Genomic DNA, 13351 nt, shown 5'->3' with positions numbered 1-13351 from the left:
TCAAGGTAACTGTCTCAGGAATTACTTTGATGAAACTTAAAAATCCAAGTTCTATTTTATCACAAGGCAAAATAATAAACAGTTATGCCCAGTGCCCTCCAGATCAACAATTACTGCAGCATTATCTTCCTCACTTAATCTTAATTTAGCAGAAATCAAACCATTTAAAATCCAACTGGTATATGCATCCATTCACTTCTCCTCCAATCAAAACTGAATGGACCTGTCAACAGAGAAGCACACTTACAAGTGTGAAACCATTTGACCATGTTATATTTTAATTTGCAGAGACAAAAAAGACAAGCAATTTATTTACATAAAACTGTACAAAAGCAAATTAAATTATGTAAAGTATTTCATAAATAGTTGGACGAGTGTTTAATACATTTCGCCATGTTTAGCATAGTTGCGTGCATAGTGATTCATAAGAAACGATGATAAATTGTCCTCTGCTTCACTATCAACATCCAAGTAGCAGAACAATAGTCAATGATCAACATTACAAACAGATCGTACCACACTGAATGCAAGTGCTTTAAAATGTAGGAAAATTGTCTGAAAGTAAACCCTAGGTAGCTGAAAAAATGATGCCTTCCTCCAGATGTTATATCTACCTCTGCCAGGTCACAACTAACAACTTTACAATATTTATGATCATCTTCACTGTTTTGTTTTGCTTTTCCCCCTTAAGAACTCGTCTTATATTTACTGCTGATACAATATACCTAAAACTGTTGAGGTCTTCGTGTTTCTCATGTCTGTTTTAGGATAGCTGTTTGATTCTTGGCAGTTTCTTCTGGTGTCTCTGTTTTATTTTCCTATAAGACAGCTTCCTAGGGTAACCTTTCAGCCAGACATCTTCAGTACCATCTTAGTTTTTCTTCCCATAAAAATAGTGCCTCTCTTGTTTTCTGAAACACAGGCAGCAGGCCAGTCAGAAACCATAATGATATCTGGAGGTTCAGAATGAACCTCAGAGGTTCAGATTTTAGACTGAAGCTAAAGATGTTTTAATACACATAAATTGATATAGTTACTCAATTTATAAATGTGTCCTAATGTATAATGCATGCAAAGTTCACTTGACCTTCTTGGGTACAGAAAAGAAATATGGTTTATATAGTGCACAACCAAAATGAAACAGCAGCTAAAAGAAAAATAACAACAAAAGAAGAAAGAATATAAATGGTAAATCAGTATTTTACTTGCAAAATGGACTGATTTCATCCCTGATAATCTCTTTCTGTATTACTATTACAATAAACGCATTAGCCTTCTAGACCAAATTAAGCAGCCCATATAAATTTTGTTTTATGAATGAATGATATTTAAGACTGGTCCACTATCTGAGTTTGTCAGAAGGCAAATTTTTAATATATTATTTATTATTTTCAGAAAATAAGCATGGATAAATATATAGGATCAAAAAAGTTGGGAATAGCCCATTTCCCCTCATTGTCCAAACCCAACAACCGTTTTTTTACCATAACAACAGGTATAAAAGGCACAGTTGCTTATTTTGCATTCACTCATTTATTATTTTTTTGTTTCTTTTTATAGATTTTTTTCAAAAGCACTCTATATATGGAGTGGCACCAGATTTAACCTATTCAAAATAAAAGTCATACAAACACAAAATAGATTTCTGTGTCATGCCAGCTCATTATAATAATAAACATGTTATGATAGCTAATTCTACTAGAATTACTGCGAATACTTACAGTACACTGAATTTTATTCTTTCACACCCATTTTAGTTCTAAAGAGGCTCACGAGTTAAATGATGATGACATGGCTATCTTGTATGTGGTGCAAATGTCATTGGGGAATGTGGATCCAATTAATCCAAAGGTCCCATATGACCCGTATTAGCTTTATAGACAACAGAAGGGTTTTAAGATAGAGTGAAATGAGCTATCTAATGTTTCAAGTGTATCATGAAAGGGAAAAAATGCATTAAAAAAAGTCTGTTGCACACCTGTGTTATGCAATTGAATATTTCCTTTGTAACGTGCAAGAAAAAATATGTATACATTTCATAAGTATCTTTAGAAGTATTTTGTCTTAATAGGTACTTACAGATTATACAAGGCAGAACTGCTTTAATGCAGTTTCCTAACAAAGTACTAGAATTGCATCTTTCCATAATGTAAATAATAATCAACCATAAACATTTTCAGTTATTGATATTTTAGTCCAATGATTTTTTCTTCAATTACATATCTTCTTTCATCCTATTATACATAAACTAACATCAAAATGAAAACTCCATTTAAGAAAGAGCATAAGGAAATGACCCCAAAGAGCACCCCACCAAACAGAGAAGTGATTTTCAAAGATAAACATTTTGATGATCTATAGTGAATTAACAACCTGTATACCAGGTTGCTTTACTTTGTAGTCTAAGAAATACTGCAAAGCATGAAACTACCCAGAGCTACATTGTTTCTAGTTTGCTAAAGAGCCATCAAGGCTATACCTTAACTAGGTTACAAACATTCAGTAACCGGAATGTTTGCTCTCTTCACCTGTTATCCCCTAGCCTGTCCCTGGATTGTCACTTTTTCTGAATGCCCCAGCTTAGTTTCCCATTGTATTAAATTCTCTGGAGAGGAAGTGACCTTAGAATCTGCATATTCTGTTTCTTTATATTACATTGAAGGAAAAAAAAAAGACTGCATATTTTTGAACTTTGAGATGTATATACCATGAGACATGTCACTGCCCAGAACTCATTTCTTTCATGTTCAGTCTGGATTAGTTAAAGAGATATGTTAAACAATGCTCAAAATCACATTAGTGACAAAGTCAACTAGGGGTGTCACCTTGTTTCAAACTTGTGAGTCTCGAGATAGTGCTATATTGCACAGAATGCAAAATTAATGCACTTTTTTTACTCGAAAGTGGACACTGAACATGTGAAAAAATGCAGTTGGCTATTTCAAATGTGGATGAGACCAGTAAGTACAACCTGATTCTCAAATGATGATAGGAAACTTAACTAAGACTGTTATGCCAATGTATCTTTCTCTTCCTACCTACCCATAAATATGATATTAAAAAGTAGAATCTTCCCTGATAATATTTTCAAAACTAAACTTTAACCTCAACTAATTGCCTATTATAGTATCAAACATATGTCTCATTGGCTTTTCCGTTTCTGAACTTTCAAAGAAAATTCATGCTTTCTGGGTACAGAGAAAATGTAAGATAAACTGGCTTTTGAGGGTTTCCTCTGTGTGCCTGGGTTCAGTGACTTCTGTTGCTTAATGGATTTCCACATCAAGACCAAATCTACTCCACAATTTCCCTGATCTGCCTTATGATCTTTGGCCTTTTAATGATACAATTGTTCCTGTTAGTTGATAATAGTGGTGCCGTTCCAAAAACATACATAGTTTTTAAAAGTTATAATTAGTGTAATTCATGTGATCAAAGTAGCATGTATACTAAGAATATTCAGTAAGTGTATGGAACTGACGTTGATGCTCCCAACTTGAGAAAAACAACCTATGCCAATTTGGGACTGCTGTCTCTGACTGGGTATTGTTTATTTTTTCAGGCTTTGTTAGAATGTTAAAGCTGTGATCGTCTCCTAAACGCTTCTTCTGGAGTTCTCCTCTATAAGAACTGTACCATTAGAGGGACTCGATCATGTTTGAAGGATTGCCTTCCATGGTTACTCATCATATTCGGATCATATGTCTGAAATACATTTCACCTGATCTGCTTTTTCTGATCAACCGGATGACATTCAAACTGAATCAAAGTGACTAAAATCATGTTTCAGCTTAGGGATAATGAGAGTGTGTGTGTTCTGCTAATCAGGCTTGTTACCATGAAAGAAACTTGCAACCATCTTTTTTTGTTTGCTTGTTTTTCTGGTTTTTGGAGTGGGGTGGGGAAGAGAGAAAGAGGGTTTGGGGAATCAGTGAGGGGGTTAGACATGCAAGTAACAAGGATGGTTTCTACATTGTACATTTCAATCAGGCTGAACAGTGTCACTCACTAAAGGCCTGATCTGGAGGCAGAAGTGGCAGGCAAAGCTTTGTCTCTTTGGTAGCCCCCTCTTTTTGATTACAAGGTTTCATTTTGTAAGGTTTTCACCCCTTATTCTCCTTCTCATACATGAAAAGAACTTTGCTGTTGCTTCTGTATAGCCTACAGGTAAACTTCTCTTCTAGTGAGAGTATTGACAGGAGATGGCTTGTATTCCCCCGTTTTTGTAAGGGGAATATCCTCAGTGTTGGCATCCTCATTTTTGCTGAAACTAGCCGCACTGAAGGTCTCATAGGATGAGGTCAACTTTTTGTTCAGGAGGTTTCTGTTGCGGTCGCCCATGATGGCGGCCTCACCATTAGCCAGCTTTTCCTGGCTTCCTCGTTCATCAACAGGCATGAAAGTGGAGAGTTTGGGCTGGCTCTTCTTCCTCTCTGGAGAAGTGCGGACAGGCATCCAGCACGAGTCGGAATGGCCGTACTCATCACACTCACGGGTACACTTCCCAGTCAGGGCTACATCTGGAAGAGGTCTTGAATCTGAAATTTAAGGAGAAGGAGCCTTTAAATCAGGTCATTTCTCAACAGCCTTTTCCGACCTATATGAAACTGGATGGGGGGGAGGGGTAGTTATGTATAATATTATATTACATATAAATTTCCCTTACCACATTCCCTTTTTCAACACTCTGCAGTTCATTATTCCAAAGAACTGTTTTTATTTCATATCCATTAAAAATAAGGTTTTGCAAAAACTTCAAATATTATAGAAAGAGAGTAGAGGACAAACGGATAAATTTAAGCGTGTGTTGAACAGACAACAGGTATATGAATTTGTTACAGGACAGGTACGTGTGCATATTCTCATACAGAAATAAAGTATGCAAGTATATTTGTATGGGAGTAAATTTTTCCATAGTCATAACTTATTAAATCCAAAAATATAATTTTCTGTATTTATAAATTATCCCAGAAAGCATGTACTTTTGCCAATTGAATTGCTTTGCTTCCTGTTTATACATTATTCATAGAATGCAAATATGCAAAACCTTATATTTAAAATATATTATAAAACATCAGGGTGACTCAGAAGTAGAACCTAAATTGACAGTACCTTGTGTGGTTAAAAAGTAAAAAAAAAAAAAAACAAGTACCAGTGGGTTCAAGTGTGAGCATACTAGTAGAATCAGCACTTACCCAACCCAGGCCCACACCCCACCTCTCCTCCCACCTTGTTAATGACCTTGTTAATGTGCTGTAGGATAGTCCCTTGAGTGTTCACATAGAAATATACCTGTCAGTGTGTTTGCTGAATGGAAATACTACGTGAAATGCAATGTACTGGGTAAATTGAATCAAACTCCTACTAAAGTTTTGATGAAATGACACATATTCCTAATTAAAGATTGTTGCCTAATGCCATGGGAAATATCTTCTATTTCTATAAAGCTGTTATATCATTACATATGTCTGTCTTTGGAGAATTGTTATATATTTTCTTACTATTACAAATACTTTTTAACAGATTTGTTTTTGTTTGAGAAAGAGAGTGAGAGAGAGAAAAACCTGCTTCACCTCAACAGATTCTAAGAAAACAACCTCTAGGGTTTTATTTAATATATTTGATAGTTTCTTTTACAGCCAAACAAAAGAACATAATATGACTGTGCTCCAATGTATATTGTTCAGTATCATTTTATTACAAGGCTTGGGACTTAAAAGACTGACAAATTTTAACCTCTGAAAATATATTCACAACAAAGGAAATCCGTGACATTTGCATATGCATCCTGGGTAGACTGGTTTAAAATAAAAGAGGGGGTTATTTAACTTATTCCCAATATATTTAAACCTACTGCTTTTGTCTCCACACATCAATTCCTGTAGTATAAAATGATATTCTCATTTGGTTATCATTGGTATTAGGTTATTTTACAAGTTTCACATCATTGAAACTCCTAAATCAAGTCAGTCCAATATTGCATGCCATTTTTTTCACTTTAGTAATGGGTGACTAACTGAAATATTGGTATTTGTCAGCTTAATGATTTTTGAACCACTGTGACCTGAGATTTTTATGCTATGGGCTCAGAGTTCAGCAAGAAAATGCCATTGTTCTTCACAGGAAATTCAGAATTGCTTTTTTCTTTTCCAAAGGCAAAATGCAAAGATAATTATTTATTGCAGTTGCAAATGCTGCTCTTTGATTTTAAGTGGACAGTTCCTATTAATTTTATCATCAAAAGAAAAAGCACAGTCCTATTTTTGTGTATGTGCTAAACTCCCTCTGTGTCTCTCAAACACAAATTTCATATGCAGTTAAAAAAAATCAACATTTTGACAAATTTTTTGAATGGTTTTTGTAATCCGGTTAGTTTAAATGAGCAAACTGAGTTATTTGGAATATTTCCTGTCTTGGGATACTTTATTTGAAGCTGACCTAAATGCTTTGAATAGGGAAAAAATCTTATAAAAATGCAAAGTGTGAGATCAGATTTACTTTTTACTCTAAACATTCCTTTTCTTCTTCACTGCCTTAATGAGTTCAAGTTTTTCTTTTTCTCCTATGAGAGTGCTTACCAAGGACACAAGACAGTAATCAGAAATTTAGCTGTTGAAGTAGGAAAAGGTCTTCATAAATGTGTTTGTCATTCCCTGCAGAGATGATACAGAATTGTCTCTAAACATCTCTGCGTTTACTTAAGTATGACAATTTACTTGGACAATGACTTACACAGGTCGCTGCTTTTGGGGATTAATTTGTGTTTCCAGTCTGAAATTCATAGCACCTTGTGTATGAATTTGTTGGAGATGCACTTAGAGATAGCTCACAAAAATATCTTAACACTCTAACATGTCTTCCTACCTGTTATACTTAATTTGTGTGCCTTGAATTCCCTGTAGCTCATAAAAATTATATTCATTTAAATTAACTCAATTTCTAGTCAACTAGAAATTAGATGCTCTTCAGTTCATTCCCATCAGTCTTTACTTCATAGTCCGGTTTATTTACTGCTAAAACTGATTTCCTCTTTTTGCTTTTAAGGAAGGGTAGCTTATCTTCTGTGCCATAAGCCACATGTGGGCTGCCACATCTTTATCCCAGAAGGATGACTTTTAATAAGGATCTCCTGTCATTTCCAAAGTCAAACACTTGATTGGGGACCACAGTGGAAGTTTGACAAGCCTAATTGGCTGAGACATGTTGCAGTGTTTGTCATCAAATTTAGAAAATAATCAAGAAAGGCTATAAGAGATTCATCACAAGCAATCAAAACTTCTAATCTTGATGACTCAAACCCTCAAAAGAAATGCTGATGATTAACAAATGCAATTTATATTATGATGTAATTTATTAAGGGAAGGCATGAGTAGAATAGTATTTTTCCTGTATTTCCTTATTTTATTTATGCAAGTAGATATTATATATATTTTTAAAAGACAAGAGTTATATCGGGTCTTACAGAATTACTAAAACACACTTTTTTCCCTTTTCTTAAAAGATATACTCCTAAAATGTCCTCTTTTTGTGGGATTGTAGAGGCAGATCTTCCATAAATAGCAATCCTCCTTAGTCTTTCACTGAAGGAGATGTTTTCTTATATCTAAGAACATTATTGCACACTTCAGTTTAGCGCTCTTCCCTTTCATTTTGACCTGAGTGAAGATGGAAAATAGTTAACCATGACTCTTTTTACATGGTACTGATTACATTAATTAAAAAAAGCAAAATATTCTATATCGAAATATGGTATCCTCTATCAGCATTTTCCATAAGTGAGTTCCTTAGAGGTCCCCCCTTTATGTGCCCTTAATCATATTAAATCCTGACATGACTGAAAGTCGAACTGGTATTCATTAGGTCTTGTTGCTTTAGCATCATTTGCAGAGCTTTCCACTTTCAGCTAGCTATGCTGTTTACTAGAAACATTATATATAATAACTTTGGAAAGTTAAAATCTGTTCTTAGACATAAAGTTAATTATCCCCTCAAAAGTACAGAGTTTTCAGCTATCATAATATCAAACAATGTATAACACAAAAAAATTCCCTGAACTTCTTCCCTCTTACTTATCACCTCAACCCAACAGCAAGGAGGATGGAAGTAGTGAAGGGATCAGACTATGGGAGAGCTGAAGCCAAAGAGCAAGTGTTTTGACCTCCACTTTAGTGTTTCTCATAACACCATACTGCTCCTTCTTAAAATGTAACAGCAGAGTTATTTAGAGGTCAATTACTGCTACCCATAGCCATAAGAAAAAGTTACAGTCTCCTAAGAAAGAGGAAAAAAAAATCTGAGCAGCACAAGAAAGAGATGTCATGAAGACAAAAATTTTATAAATACTTTAAAAATAATTCAACTTTTTTAAAGACTATACATTTCCTAATGTGAAGGAAATTATAACTAATTTAAGAAATCAAGTTCTTTCACTACAAAGAAATGTACTTCATCTTACTAGGCAGGGCAGATGAATAGGTGGTGAGAAGATATTGCTATACAATGACCTCAGCAAGAAGTGACAGATAATATGTAGCATCATTAGAAATACAAAGGAAAGTCCAGATTTAAGGAGGCATTTAATGTTTCCAGAAGCTGTCCTATGCAATTCAGGAACTTTTAGAGGAATCAATATTACAGGAGAGCAGTGGAATTGTAAAGGCTTTTAGAGACAACTTTGTACCAGTAAAGATTTGGATAGACTCAGTTATCCATTTTGCCAGAATCCTAATCACCCACTCCTATTCCAGGCCCTTGTCTTGGGCTAAACACATAAAGATATTTCCATTTCCTAAAAGACAGACAGGCACATTTTCCTTTTTCCTTTTTTAAGGATTTATTTTTCTGTTCCATGTCTTGACTTCCTGTTATCTGAACTTCCTTTTCTAGAGACATACCTGATTCTGGTGAAATTTGGTGGACCATGCACAGGTTTTACAAAAAGATGAACAACAGCAAAAAAGGCAGATAAATTTTGTTATTTTCCAACTAATATTTTAATATTAACTTTATTTTATTTAATTCAAATGAAAGTATCATTTTTATTCCAATGATTCAATTAAGTACTTTATTTTAAAATAGCTGTCAGAAAATGATTTATTCTTGCATTATATAATAGATCTGGGAACAAATAACTACATAAACCTTTTATTGGAACATTATTATTATAGTCAGTGAAGTTTAGGAATGAGGTTATGAGATCAAAAAAGTGCATACTGAGTTAGACTTGGCTTTCTATATAAATGATCTGAAGATCAGGGCTTCCCAAGTAGCGTTAGTGGTAAAGAACCCATCTGCCAGTGCAGGGGACATAAGAGATGAGGATTCTATCCTTGGATCAGGAAGATTGCCCTGGAGGAGGGCATGGCAACCCACTCCAGTATTCTTGCCTGGAGAATCCCATGGACATAAAAGTCTGGGCGGCTACAGTCCATAAGGTAACAAATAGCCATGATGAAGCAACTTAGAATGTACACTCAACTAAAGATCTTTGCCTTTTGTCTGTTTGGGGCATAGAGGAAGGTTAGAAAGGTGAGCACGTTAAGAGATTATGGAGAAGGTAGAAATAATTGCCTCGGACAAGCAGTAGATGATCTTCTGAATATTCTGGAAGTTTCTGGAAGAAGGGGAAATGTATAGTTATGCAAGTGTCACCCAGATCTACTACTCAGTTCAGTTCAGTTCAGTTCAGTCGCTCAGTCATGTCCGACTCTTTGAGACCCCATGAATTGCAGCACACCATGCCTCCCTATCAGGCCTCCTTGTCCATCACCAACTCCCAGAGTTCACTCAGACTCACGTCCATCGAGTCAGTGATGGCCATCCAGCCATTTCATCCTATGTCGTCCCCTTCTCCTCCTGCCCCCAATCCCTCCAAGCATCGGAGTCTTTTCCAATGAGTCAACTCTTTGCATAAGGTGGCCAAAGTACAGGAGTTTCAGCTTTAGCATCATTCCTTCCAAAGAACACCCAAGACTGACCTCCTTTAGAATGGACTGGTTGGATCTCCTTGCAGTCCAAGGGACTCTCAAGAGTCTTCTCCAGCACCACAGTTCAAAGGCATCAATTCTTTGGCACTGAGCTTTCTTCACAGTCCAACTCTCACATCCATACATGACCACTGGAAAAACCATAGCCTTGACTAGATGGACCTTTGTTGGCAAAGTAATGTCTCTGCTTTTCAATATGCTATCTAGGTTGGTCATAACCTTTCTTCCAAGGAGTAAGTGTCTTTTAATTTCATGGCTGCAGTCACCATCTGCAGTGATTTTGGAGCCCAAAAAAATAAACTCTGACACTGTTTCCACTGTTTCCCCATCTATTTCCCATGAAGTGATGGGACCAGATGCCATGATCTTCGTTTTCTGAATGTTGAGCTTTAAGCCAACTTTTTCACTCTCCTCTTTCACTTTCATCAGGAGGCTTTGTAGTTCCTCTTCACTTTCTGCCATAAGGATGGTGTCATCTGCATATCTGAGGTTATTGATATTTCTCCCGGCAATCTTGATTCCAGCTTGTGCTTCTTCCAGCCCAGCGTTTCTCATGATATACTCTGCATAGAAGTTAAATAAGCAGGGTGACAATATACAGCCTTGATGAACTCCTTTTCCTATTTGGAACCAGTCTGTTATTCTAACTGTTGCTTCCTGACCTGCATACAGATTTCTCAAGAGGCAGGTCAGGTGGTCTGGTATTCCCATCTCTTGAAGAGTTTATTGTGATTAACACAGTCAAAGGCTTTGGCATAATCAATAAAGCATAAATAGATGTTTTTCTGGAACTCTCTTGCTTTTTTGATGATCCAGCAGATGTTGGCAATTTGATCTCTAGTTCCTCTGCCTTTTCTAAAACCAGCTTGAACATCCGGAAGTTCACGGTTCACATATTGCTGAAGCCTGGCTTGGAGAATTTTGAGCATTACTTTACTAGCATGTGAGATGAGTGCAACTGTGTGGTAGTTTGAGCATTCTTTGGCATTGCCTTTCTTTGGGATTGGAATGAAAACTGACCTTTTCCAGTCCTGTGGCCACTGCTGAGTTTTCCACATTTGCTGGCATATTGAGTGCAGCACTTTCACAGCATCATCTTTCAGGATTTGAAAGAGCTCAACTGGAATTCCATCATGTCCACTAGCTTTGTTCGTAGTGATGCTTTCTAAGGCCCACTTGACTTCACATTCCAGGATGTCTGGCTCTAGGTCAGTGATCACACCATTGTGATTATCTGGGTCGTGACGATCTTTTTTGTACAGTTCTTCTGTGTATTCTTGCCACCTCTTTTTAATATCTTCTGCTTCTGTTAGGTCCATACCATTTCTGTCCCTTATCGAGCCCATCTTTGCATGAAATGTTCCCTTGGTATCTCTAATTTTCTTGACGAGATCACTAGTCTTTCCCATTCTGTTGTTTTCCTCTATTTTTTGCCTTGGTCGCTGAGGAAGGCTTTCTTATCTCTTCTTGCTATTCTTTGGAACTCTGCATTCAGATGCTTGCTGCTGCTGCTGCTAAGTCACTTCAGTCGTGTCCTACTCTGTGCGACCCCATAGATGGCGGCCCACCAGGCTCCCCCGTCCCTGGGATTCTCCAGGCAAGAACAATGGAGTGGGTTGCCATTTCCTTCTCCAATGCATGAAAGGGAAAAGTGAAAGTGAAGTCGCTCAGTCAAGTCCGACTCTTCGCGACCCCACGGTCTGCAGCCTACCAGGCTCCTCCGTCCATGGGATTTTCCAGGCAAGAGTACTGGAGTGGGGTGCCATTGCCTTTTTCCTTTTATCCCTTGTTTTTCACTTCTCTTCTTTTCACAGCTATTTGTAAAGCCTCCTCAGACAGCCCTTTTGCTTTTTTGCATTTCTCTTCCATGGGGATGGTCTTGATCCCTGTCTCCTCTACAGTGTCATGAACCTCCATCCATACTTATTCAGGCACTCTATCTACCAGATATAGTCCCTTAAATCTATCTCTCACTTCCACTGTATAATCATCAGGAATTTGATTTAGGTCATACCTGAATGGTCTAGTGGTTTTCCCTACTTTCTTCAATTTAAGTCTGAATTTGGCAATAAGGAGTTCATGGTCTGAGCCACAGTCAGCTCCTGGTCTTGTTTTTGCTGACTTTATAGAGCTTCTCCATCTTTGGCTGCAAAGAATATAATCAATCTGATTTCGGTGTTGACCATCTGGTGATGTCCATGTATAGAGTCTTCTCTTGTGTTGTTGGAAGAGGGTGTTTGTTATGACCAGTGCATTTTCTTGGCACAACTCTATTAGTCTTTGCCCTGCTTCATTCCGTATTCCAAGGCCAAATTTGCCTGTTACTCCAGGTGTTTCTTGACTTCCTATTTTTGCATTCCAGTCCCCTATAATGAAAAGGACATCTTTTTGGGGTGTTAGTTCTAAAAGGTCTTATAGGTCTTCATAGAACCGTTCAACTTCAGCTTCTTCAGCATTACTGGTTGGGGCATAGACTTGGATTATTTTGATATTGAATGGTTTGTCTTGGACTGAACAGAGACCATTCTGTCATTTTTGAGATTGCATCCAAGTACTGCATTTCGGACTCTTTTGTTAACCATGATTGCTATTCCATTTCTTCTAAGGGATTCCTGTCTGCAGTAGTAGATATAATAGTCATCTGAGTTAAATTCACCCATTGCAGTCCATTTTAGTTTGCTGATTCCGAGAATGTTGATGTTCACTCTTGCCATCTCTTGTTTGACCACTTCCAATTTGCCTTGATTCATGGACTTGACATTCCAGGTTTCTATGCAATATTGCTCTTTATAGCATCGGACCTTGCTTCTATCACCAGTCACATCCACAACTGGGTATCGTTTTTGCTTTGGCTCCATCCCTTCATTTTTTCTGGAGTTATTTCTCCTCTGATCTCCAGTAGCATATTGGGCGCCTACTCACCTGGGGAGTTCCTCTTCAGTATCCTATCATTGCCTTTTCATAGTGTTCATGAACTCTATGAACAGTATGAACAGTATGATCTAGTACTAGGTGGTTAAAATTTCTATGCTGTGTTATAATTTATCATGAAATCACTTGATTCTATTGAATTATAAGAAGAGATAAGTGTCATCTATCCAACCAGCCCTTACTTCAGTCTCATCTATATCTTTCTTGAGTGCTTCTTTCAAGGGACAATGGAACTTGTGAAAAAAACAGGAGGCTGTTTTGAGTGTCATTCTGGGTCTATCATGTGTAAGCTGTGTGACTTTGGATATAATTTCTCTGAGGCTCAAGTTCCTCATTTGTGAAGTAATAATATCTACTCCACCATTTTTATGGGGATAAATGAATGAATGTATATTAAGTTTATAATATGGTGTCTGATGCTGTATATATTTTAG

At 36.9% G+C, this 13351-nt stretch overlaps 1 protein-coding gene across 8 annotated transcripts in view; it reads right to left on the bottom strand.

Moving 5' to 3' along the window:
• Positions 1-255: 255 nt before the first annotated feature.
• PCDH7 (protocadherin 7) overlaps positions 256-13351 on the bottom strand; it is a 473458-nt gene continuing 460362 nt past the window's right edge. For 6 of the 8 annotated variants that reach the window (XM_070791257.1, XM_070791255.1, XM_070791256.1 and 3 more), the window contains one exon: positions 256-4538. In XM_070791257.1, the coding sequence (XP_070647358.1) occupies positions 4162-4538 (377 nt within the window). In that variant the 3' untranslated portion in view covers positions 256-4161. The remainder of the gene's footprint in view (positions 4539-13351) is intronic. The other 2 variants (XM_070791261.1, XM_070791259.1) reach the window with 2 other exon arrangements.

Source organism: Bos indicus, chromosome 6 (genome assembly GCF_029378745.1).
Source record: "Bos indicus isolate NIAB-ARS_2022 breed Sahiwal x Tharparkar chromosome 6, NIAB-ARS_B.indTharparkar_mat_pri_1.0, whole genome shotgun sequence".
Classification (NCBI taxonomy): domain Eukaryota; kingdom Metazoa; phylum Chordata; class Mammalia; order Artiodactyla; family Bovidae; genus Bos; species Bos indicus.
This window is presented reverse-complemented; position numbering and strand designations above follow the sequence as displayed.